Raw genomic sequence first — 10,713 nt, 5'->3', positions numbered from 1 at the left:
GCAGGGGCCCTACAATATCTCACCTTCACTCGACCTGACATATCATATGCTGTTCAGCAAGTTTGTCTTCATATGCACGCCCCTCGCACGGAACACATGCTTGCTCTTAAGCGCATTTTGCGCTATGTTCAGGGCACCTTACATTTTGGATTACATTTATCACCATCTCCTATTACAAAACTGATCTCCTACACTGACGCTGATTGGGGTGGATGTCCTGACACCAGACGGTCTACATCTGGTTACTGTGTTTTTCTAGGGGACAACCTTATTTCTTGGTCTTCAAAAAGACAACCTACTCTCTCCCGTTCTAGTGCTGAAGCCGAATATAGGGGAGTTGCCAATGTTGTCTCAGAATCGTGTTGGATTCGCAATCTTCTCCTAGAACTCCATTTTCCTATTCCTCAGGCCACTTTGGTGTATTGTGACAATGTTAGTGCCATCTATCTATCTGGTAATCCTGTGCAGCATCAGCGCACTAAGCATATTGAGATGGACATTCATTTTGTTCGGGAAAAGGTCGCGCGTGGTCAGGCTCGCGTCCTTCATGTCCCATCCAGACATCAGATTGCAGACATCTTCACCAAAGGACTTCCTCGCATTCTCTTTGATGATTTTCGGACCAGTCTAAGCGTCCGTGAACCTCCCGCTTCGACTGTGGGGGTGTGATAGAATAGAATATTTGATTATTATTAGTCATAAATAATTTCCTATAATTAGGATTGTATCATAATTACATACGTTACACATTGTTGTATATATACCCTATTCAGATTAATGAAAAGGCAACGCATTCCATTATCTTACAGTGTCACCCGTCGCCGAAGGTCATACACCTGGGAGGTGTCACTGCCATCAAAGTACGTGGTCGCAATTGCATCCCACACCAGCTTGGCAGTGGAGAAGCGAATAAAGTTGCTGATTAGAGAAGAGCCCATTGAGTTGATTATCCATCCCTTAACAATCGCGTTGTCAGTCCGCCAACGTCGAAACGTAGGATCTGTTTGAGAGGGTTGCGGGAGATCTCCATTGATATATCCTAGTTTGTCTTTGCCCGAGATATACATCTCGACCACCTGGGACCAAAGGGGATAGTTGTTGCCATCTAACTTGATGCCAATCGGTGCCACCGTATGGTCAGAGCCAATTTGTGATGGGGCTGACGCACGGTTCAGAACTTCCGTCATTTTCGTCGTCAATTCAGCAAGAATGGAAGACGAGGTAACCTCATCGGAGTTTGAATCCGAGTCGGCCATGGAAGAAGGATGGAAAGTGTTACCGTAGGTCAGGATTAAGACCTGGCGGCTGATACCATGTTAAACTGATATACAATTTTCATATTATTTCAATCGTGTATTACAAGGAGGGAATAGGTTATATTTATATACACAGAAAATCTATTTCTAATTATAAGTAAATCAGAATAATTATAGCCAAATCATGGTAATTAACAATTAATAACTATATTCCTATTATAGTTCCTAAAATCTTGATAACAGCTAACGCCAACATTCTCAAGGGAAGCAAACTGCACCAACAGAAAACAGAAAAAAAATGGAATTATTATTGAGCATTCTATTACTATATGCAACACTCCAGAATTAAGGGGTGTCAAAATTGTTAAGAAAAACATTGGAAAAAGCAAAGAGAAAAGGCAGAAGACAAACCGGTGAGACAGTTGCACTGACAAAGCGAGTTATTAAAAATCCAGAACCACAAGTTTTTGAGATGTGTTCCCAATTTTCCTGTATAAAATTAAAGAACCATAAGGACTTGAAGATAGAAAGGGAATACGGTTAACAGAAAATAGACTTCATAACCTCCATCAGTTTTTTCTCTTCAAAATCAAAGCACGGAGTAAATTTGAGCATGCTCTTTAGGCTCGGAGATAAACTATGACAGATGACAGGAAATCTTGGCAAAGGATTTAAGAAAGTATTTAAACTCTACTTCTACAATCAAGGTTTCTCCGAATAGCAACAATGAAACTAAACTTTTTCCAATCATCAATTTCCTAAACCTTAAAAGGAATCTAATAGTGATAAAATTATACCAAAATATGTAGAATACTATACTTCATTTCTATTCAAAATATTCTCATTTCTATTCATCGTATTTCACACTTCAAATGAAAACTGCAGTACTTTTATGTGTTATTTATACCTTAAGCCAGGCCCAAGCCACATCTCTTCCCTCCCGATTGACACCGAGTCCACAAGGAGCATCTTGAATTTTAACCTTGTCCACGCATGACGCATGACATTATATCAATCTCCAAACTAATAATATGATAATATGCCAACTTTTTTATGTAATTATGTATTATGAGTTCAAATAATATCTTAAAATTAGATACCTCCGAAGATAACATAAAGTTAAGAACTTCAAGAATTAGGTCTGGATCAGATGAAGAAGACAGTGAGCCTACAAGCATAGAAAGTATTAGTATCTAGACCTAGAAATAGCGTGTTATGCCTTCGCTGAAGATATTTCATTACCCAGAATACGTGTTTTCTCCTCACTTAGGTCAGTTTCTCTGTATACTTTCAGAAGTGATTCATAACCCGACCGGATAGATTTGGTTGCCTGTTTTACTACAGCCACATAAACTGCCTGCCGACATTAAAAAAAAAGTTATCAAATGAAGAATCCATAAGATTTCATGCGTTCAAAATTTCAAATGATGCTGCAGCGAACCCTTCTTATATCAGGTGGAAGAAGTGGAGTATTTCTGTCTTCTAAGTAAGCCTGGAATCGCTTGCTTGCTTCATTCAGTGTCAGATCATGTCCAAATTTAGCAAGGAAAGTCAAAATTTCTCCTCTCAACAACGCATCATCATGAGTTTCTCCTGGTTTAGGATCCCAACCAATCCTCCTGCAAAGCAATATAAACAGGAATGTTGTAGCAGAAATACTCTAATTCCTAAAAAAAATCATGAAAATAAAATCCAACTTACTCTGCAGAGTACTGGAGAACATTGATAAAAAACTGTTTGAAATAATCTAGTAAGTCCGGAACTGCATCAGCTGCAATACGTTGAACTTTTTGACTTATCTTTAAAACAAGAGAATTGAAATTAGATCCAATAAATAACCTATGTAAATAATGAGTAATAATATCGGGAAAATAGCATTACAGATATCAGGTTAGAGAGCACAGTATAATCATCTTCCTCCCTATAAGCTGCCATCAAGTTAAGCAAGGAGGTTAATGATTCTTTGCGAGCCATACAGAGTGCATATGTATCATCCAAAACTCCTGTCAAAGTAGTAACTCACAAGTTATCAGTATTTTCCTCTTCTACCATTGGAACTAAATCGTCAAGAGATTATCTAATTTACCAAACCGGTCTGATGGAGATAATAATTGTTTCTCTATTGCATATCTAAGTTTAGCAGCAAGCAGCTCATCATATTTGACCCTGTAGAAACCAGCCTGGTCCACGTTAAGTTTAATCCAAGATTTGTTGTCTTCGGCAATCGGGGAACCGAGTAACTCTTTAACATCATGCGTTTCAGATTTTGTTTGGAAGAGGAAATTTTTGCGGACGTCATATGAGCCAAAGCATAGTGTTATTGGAACAATCCATTGGCCTTCCCCTTGAGCACCACTTGATAAGAACTGTGACTGCCAATAAACATACAAGGCTCCCAAGTTACAATACACATAAAGGGTTTTCTCTCTGAAAATAATCACAACAAGGAACTAATGAAAAGGTTGGATGCAATGGTACCTGATCAAACTCCAAATTCTGATTATTGACTTTAACAGATACAACAGGATATCCTTGCTGCTTAGTCCATGTGGTCATTAACTTATTCACGGGTTCACCAGATCCTTCCTCAAGTGCTGCCCATAGATCCTCAGTTTTAGCATTTGAACAAGCATGCCTTTTTATATATGAAGCTAGTGACCTCTTGTTACATGAAAAAGCAATGCGTAGAATTTAATCACAAAAAGTGCAATCTATAACTTCGTTTGGCCATATTCTAGTTTATGCATAATTAGTACTATACGCAAATTTTGGTACATCTGCATATGAGTCACTGAATGCATAAAAGATGCCCTGCCAACTACACCGTGCAACCTACCTAGTCAACCCACTCCATGCATAGTGAAAAATCAAAGTTGAGAGAAAAATCTAAAATCTGGCAACAATATTTTACTTATGTTGTGAATAGTGATACTCCCTAGTTCCTTCCTAAATATTGCTTTTTTGGAGAAAAAAAATTGTTCCTATTTAGTGGACATTTTCAAAGTTCAATGCAACATTAACTATTATTTTGTCAACAATACCCTTAACTATTTATCAGAGAGAAATAAGTGGAATGAGATAATACATAGTTGAAGGTATTATAAAAAAATCCATAAAAGATTTTCTTGGTATGTGTAAAAAAACCTTAAAACAACAACTAAAAGGAACAAAGGGAGTATAATTTATCATTCCCATATGAGCAGTTCACTGTGGGTTCTCAATTCTCATTCCATAAAATTTGGCATTGAAAATAAAGTTTTTTATGATAGTGGTAAGAGGCCAAGTATCAACCTGAAAGCTTTCAGCACCAAGATAGCTTTGCAGCATCCTAATAACAGATGCACCTTTTTTATAGCTTATTGAATCAAATATCTCATCAATCTCGCGAACATGATTTATCTCCACCTGCAAAAATAGTTTACGAAGATTAAAATAGACAAACAATATAATTAACGTTTATATATATAGAAACACACACACACACACACAATTAATACTATAATCAATGGTATACAATGCATTGCATGCAAAGTTAATCTACTTGAAATTCCAGATAAGATACTGATAAAGTGAGTCAAATCCCTTATTAGGAGGGGAAGACTAAATCCATGAAAAACTGAGACTAAACATTACCTCAATTGGGTGGGATCCGGCAAGCCCATCCAGTCTAAGACCTGCCTCACATTCATGAAGAAATTGAGACCATATTTTCCACTCAGGAAACGAGTCATCGGCTGCTAAGTAACTCAACTGACCACACCAAAAGAAGAAGCAAGAGCAAAAGAAAACTTCCAATTAGTTATAGATAAAATATAAAATTAAAAGGCACAAAAAATGGGTCCAACACTTACCCATGTTGCAAAACCCTCATTCAGCCATAAATGGGTCCACCACTCCATTGTAACAAGATTGCCAAACCATTGTTGTGCTAGTTCATGAGCTACAACAATTGCAACCTTAAAAGCAACCAAAGAATGTAAGAAATATTTTCTATCATCCGGTTATTAATAACAAAAACTGGTTTTGAATTTGAGATTGGGGAACTTAAGCCACCGAGACAAAAACAATTTTATGAAAAGAAAACTACCCACTGTTTGTTAGCAACAGAAGAATGCTGATCATCAAAGAGTAAAAAAGTCTCCTGATATGTAACCAAACCATAATTCTCCATGGCTCCAGCAGCAAAATCAGGTATTGCAATCATATCCAATTTTGGCAAGGTGTAAGGAATGTCGAAGTAACTGTTGAATATCACAGTTAATTGACTAATGAATGATAGATAATATGAGCAGATGAAATGAAGATTGACATATATAACCCACCATTATCCACTTGCAAACCTAATATATGAAGGACCTAAGTCTCAGACAAGTAGTATGGGATGCTTGGTAAAGTATTTAAGTAGCTTGGCATCTTTCATCTGCTTGTTACTAGGTCTTGTTTCAATTTTTCTCTTCTTTTTTTGTTACACTTCTTTTGTAAAGTAGTTGTCACTTGACACCCCAAAAAATATAAAAAATTTCATGTTTTCCCGCAACAAGGTGATGGATTATTGGACTCGAAAATAAATAAAGTCCAGAAATTTTTGTGATAGATAAGTTCCTGCTAGAGAAACAAAGGATTGTAATGCTTACTCCTTGTATAGTCCCAAAGTTTTCACACCAAAATCAAGTGCAAATTTCGCTTGGTTTGCCTTGCCAACTTGACAATACACTCAGACTTTTACCCCTGTGGAGATATTGAATTCAAGAACAAAGGGGAAAGTGAGAAGTAAAAAATAAGGGCAATAACTAAGATGTGCATAGCAAACATGATTTTACCATCGGGAGTATGATCTTCCACGTAATCAAACAAACCAACAACGATAGCAACCAAATATGTTGACATGATTGGTGATTCTTGATATGAAACAGTTTTGAGATTGTTATCAATTTTTTCTTCAGCAACTGGCAGGTTGGAAAGAGCAACAAGGTCGGAAGGCACATCCAATGTAATCTTGAAAGTGGCCTGCAATATTAATCACAAGGAAGAGTCATCCAAACCTCAAGGCATTCATGATTAGTTACGGTCTTACCACAAACAAAAAGGAAAAAGGGAAAAGTCAGGGAATAGATACAAACCTTGCAAGCAGGTTCATCCCAACAAGGAAAGCATCTTCTGGCATCAGCTGGTTCAAACTGTGTAACTGCCATGTTCCTCTTCTCACCATTATGCTCATATTTGCTGCATATCCATATGATATATAGTAACCAATAGTGCTCTCAAACAATCACTTCAATTTAAAGTCCCTATTTTGAAAACTTTTTATGAATCAGTGATCAAATGCAGGCCGAAGCATCAATCCCGAAAATCATTTTGCTTTCAACTTGTTGGTGGAAAAGGAAAAGCTTAAAAAAAACAGTTACCTTCTGCAAAAACCTTTCATTCTATCATTCAATACTCCTTCAAACTGAACATTCAATACACCCAATCCAACAGGTATTTCCTCTGAAAACTCCAATACCAGAATTTCATCATCTTCAAATAATTCAACTTTTGAAGGTTTGAAAACCTACATAGAGAGCTTCATCAATCCTAAATGGTAACAGAAAAACTCAAGTTGACGAAATGAGAGTACCTTGGAGGAATCACGGTTGGTGAATGAAACGGCGTCGTTACCGAGAGTGAGTTCAGCGGCATTGAGAACGATGAAATGCGTAGCGGTGATGATGTCGAGATTGACGGCGACGGAACCGGAGAAACGGCATTCGACGAGGTCGGGTTTAAGCCTAATGTCGTAACGTTTTGGAACAGCGAATTTGGGAAGACGAGGTTGTCCTTTGAATTGATCCATCTTTGATAATTCGAAATGAAACAAACAATTGTTCTAACTCTCGCATTTTTTCAAATTATTTTGAATCACTTATATTTTACACTTTATCTATAACATTATCTATAACGATATATAAATTCAAAAGTTAGTTTTGGCGTAACTTTTTTTTCTTCTTTCAAATATTACCCTTCACAAAATTTAAATTGGCACTAAATAAACTGCTTAATTGAAAGTTACTTCATATCCCTCAATGGAGTGTCTTTATATATGCTTGCATGATCCTCCATTTTCTCTCTTTTCTGATATTTTCATTACTCAGATCCCACTTGATGGAATAATCATGAATCAGATCCCAAAAAAACAAACAACATCTATTTATCATTGTACTATATTTTTATTTTGTTGAATTTGTATCATAACATTTCACATTACAAAAGAACCATACTTCAAATAGTGAATATTTTTTTTAAATATCCAGATTTTAAAAAAAAAAATCAAAAATACACCATTTTTCCAAAAAATTATAAAAATGGTCATTTTTAGCCCTAAAATGCACCTAGGCGCCACCCTAGTTGGCGCCTACCCTTAAGGGTAGGGCAAGTCGCCACTTGGAGTGGCGCCTACACTCAAATTAATTTTTTTTTTTTAATATTTAATATGTGTTTTTTTTAATTTTTTTAATGTATTAATTTATATTTATTATAAATTATATTAATTTATATTAATACATATATATAAATAAAATTATTTATAAGATATATATATATATATATATATATATATATATATATATATATATATATATATATATATATATATATATATATATATTAATTTAATTTATAAGTAATTAATATTATTTATAAATTTTTGGAAAAAAAAATAATTTATATACGTGTAAATAAATATTTATACACATGTAAATTATATATATATATATAAATATATATATATATATATATATATATATATATATATATATATATATATATATATATATATATTATAAAGATATAAAGATAAAGATAAAGATATAAAGATAAAGATATAAATAAACACAAAATATTTTTATTTAAATAATACACAAGACAAATATTATAAAGATAAAATTAAAATGCATTATTAATTTGGGATTTATCACATATGATGCGGTCCCTGGTACGATCCGCACGGGGGAGGTCTAACTACTCGCCTAGACGGTTGGGTTGATGTTCCAATCCCAGATATGGCCTCCAAATAAACTGCAAAGAAAAAAGCAAATATGTTATTTATTGAGAATGCATGATATTAATAAATCAGTTAGAAGATGAGTGATTTAGTGGTAATACATCTTGTGCTCGGAGACGATCCAAGAGTTGACGATAAAATATAATTTTATTTTTGGGGGTAAGACTGTAATCCAGTCCGGTTGTAATGAACCTAAAGAAAAAAGATAAATAATATTATTTACAAATATTTATAGAATAAATATACAAAATGAAATAACATCATAAATTTACCTAGTTGCGTAGGGGAAGGAGTAGACGTTAGGATTTTCTGGGGCTAGCCTCGGCAATCTCCACCACCCCCATGTTTGGAGCAAAAAAGCACATCCAGAAAATGTACAGTGGTCATTTTGTGCATTTTTACACAAAGAGCTATATAGGAATGCCAATACAGCAGAACCCCAACTATACGTGCTTATTCTATCAATGTCCTCGAGCAAACTCAAGTACATAAAGTTTATGTTATTTCCCGTGCCTTCGGGAAATAGCAAGTTCCCAAACAATAACATAATGTAAACCCGGGTTTTTATGACTTTTTCTTGTTCGGACGAAACCTGGATAAGGCATAGGGTGTGAACGTTGACGAAATTTCTTGGGATTCTTCAAAAACAAACAATATAAACAATCATTCGATTGGACTTTTAAAAAACAAATTACAAACATACGAAAGAGGCAATGTTCAAGAAAAACTTACGAATGAGGCAATGTTTGCCCTAGTGCCTCTGTGTTCTTGGCCCATGATAAGAAGAGACATGATTGCAATGTAGAACGAAGCTTGGTGGATGAGAAGTTTCGCCGGAGTTCTCTGAATAAAAGTGTTTGTGGTTGATGAAAACTTGCAAGAATGACCTTCTATTTATACTCGTTTTCAAGTAGATTGAATATGCAAAAATGTGACAAGTGTTAGGCATGCGTGGCATGTAACACCCCAAATAAAGTAAAAGAATTATTTGATTAAGTTGATAATATTATTTTATTAATTTAATTAAATAAATTGGATTATTGGATTTATTATTATTATTATTATTATTTTGGAAAATATATAAGTGGGAAATAAGAGAAATAGTCTCATTTTGGAACAGAGAGTTTTACGTGAAAGAGCAGAAGCATCGTGAAAGTGGAAAAAGGGGAAACCGCTGAAGAGAAAGAGAACGAAGAGGAAAGGGCCAAAGATTGCTCAGAGCTTCCTTCAATCCAAAGAGGTAAGGGGTCTGAACCTTATTAAACAATAATATGCGAGCATCTTCATGATTTATGTAGGATTGTTGATGGACTTTGGGGATTTAGGGAGATTGGGAAAGTTGGGGTTTGCCGTCGTTTAAGGTTATGATGAATAAGTTGAATTAAGCTGAAATTGAACCCGTAGTTGAGAGTATTGTGAATTTCCGAACGTATAGTTTTTACGGAAGTTGAATCGGAGGTCCGGAAGTCCTCCAACGGCGGAAATGCGGAGAATTCTGCATTCTGCCTTGTGTTAGCGCAGGAACTGCTGTTTCGTCTGCGTTAACCGGTTAACCCAGGGTGTTAACCGGTTAACACTGTTATAATTTGTGAATATGTTGAGTTTTGCCTGCGTTAACCGGTTAACCTATAGCGTTAACCGGTTAACACTGTTGCGTTTTGCCTGCATGTGTATTTTTCCTGCGTTAACCGGTTAACCTGTGGCGTTAACCGGTTAACACTGTTCCAGTATTGAAAAATGACTAAATTTTATGTTGAAATTGTGATTTGGCCTATTATGGTTGATTGTGATGAATCCATGTGTTAAGATGCAATGTTGTTGTTGTTTTGTTGAGTGGTATGTCATGCTATTAATGGTGAAGATAACATGATTACATGATGTGGTTGTTGAGATGTTGATTATGAAGCATGTTTGATGTGCATGTATTCATGAAAGGCCGATGCCTAGTGATGAACGGACTGAGTTCCAATGATGTTGTTGACTCCGGGCTTGTTGAGAGGCTTGGTTCCTCACGGGGAACTCGGATTCTATGGTGATGAATCTGGGAGTGGTGATCCTGTAGTGGTCACAAAATGGGTATACCGAGTCGTGTTGAGTCATGCATGGGTGTGTGCATTGCAATTGATGTGTTGCCTTGTTGATGTTCATGAGTTTGTTGATTATGATGATGATGATGAGCTGTGTTGGCATATGTGAATTATATAATTATGTTTATATTTCTGTCGTTATATTATTATTTAATAATGTAATTCTCACCCCTTCTGCATGTGTTTATGTTCATCTATGATGAGCAATGTGCAGATAAAGCGGAGTAGCTTTTGTTGAGGTGAAGAATAAGTGTAGAGTTATTCTACAGAGTCGAGTCAATGCTCTGGTCATGTGACACCGGGGTTATGGGATTCAATAGAGATTATATTA

General features: G+C 35.5%; 1 protein-coding gene across 1 annotated transcript; it reads right to left on the bottom strand.

The window, feature by feature from the left end:
• Positions 1-1,316: 1,316 nt before the first annotated feature.
• LOC127087903 (aminopeptidase M1) lies at positions 1,317-6,523 on the bottom strand. The gene is made up of 17 exons (XM_051028821.1): positions 6,377-6,523; positions 6,077-6,263; positions 5,891-5,984; positions 5,344-5,497; positions 5,108-5,212; positions 4,890-5,006; positions 4,548-4,661; positions 3,735-3,917; positions 3,343-3,628; positions 3,138-3,259; positions 2,958-3,055; positions 2,698-2,875; positions 2,499-2,613; positions 2,357-2,424; positions 2,164-2,238; positions 1,668-1,745; positions 1,317-1,528 (listed from the first exon to the last, which is right to left on the bottom strand). Exons 4-17 carry the CDS (start codon positions 5,458-5,460, stop codon positions 1,448-1,450), a joined length of 1,737 nt encoding a protein of 578 aa, XP_050884778.1. The 5' UTR covers positions 5,461-5,497; positions 5,891-5,984; positions 6,077-6,263; positions 6,377-6,523; the 3' UTR covers positions 1,317-1,447.
• Between the last annotated feature and the right edge of the window lie 4,190 nt (positions 6,524-10,713).

The sequence above is a fragment of the Lathyrus oleraceus genome, chromosome 5 (genome assembly GCF_024323335.1).
Source record: "Lathyrus oleraceus cultivar Zhongwan6 chromosome 5, CAAS_Psat_ZW6_1.0, whole genome shotgun sequence".
NCBI classification, from domain to species: domain Eukaryota; kingdom Viridiplantae; phylum Streptophyta; class Magnoliopsida; order Fabales; family Fabaceae; genus Lathyrus; species Lathyrus oleraceus.
The sequence above is the reverse complement of the archived record's forward strand: the minus strand, read 5'-3'. Positions and strand labels throughout refer to the sequence as shown.

Excerpts from the sequence above, each read along its gene's own strand:
- LOC127087903 (XM_051028821.1), bottom strand. The coding sequence starts at position 5,460 with ATGATTGCAATACCTGATTTTGCTGCTGGAGCCATGGAGAATTATGGT. Across the intron at positions 2,425-2,498 it reads GGAGAAAACACGTATTCTGG|GCTCACTGTCTTCTTCATCT; the intron begins GTAATGAAATAT and ends CTATGCTTGTAG. Across the intron at positions 1,746-2,163 it reads TGGCTTGGGCCTGGCTTAAG|GAAAATTGGGAACACATCTC; the intron begins GTATAAATAACA and ends AATTTTATACAG.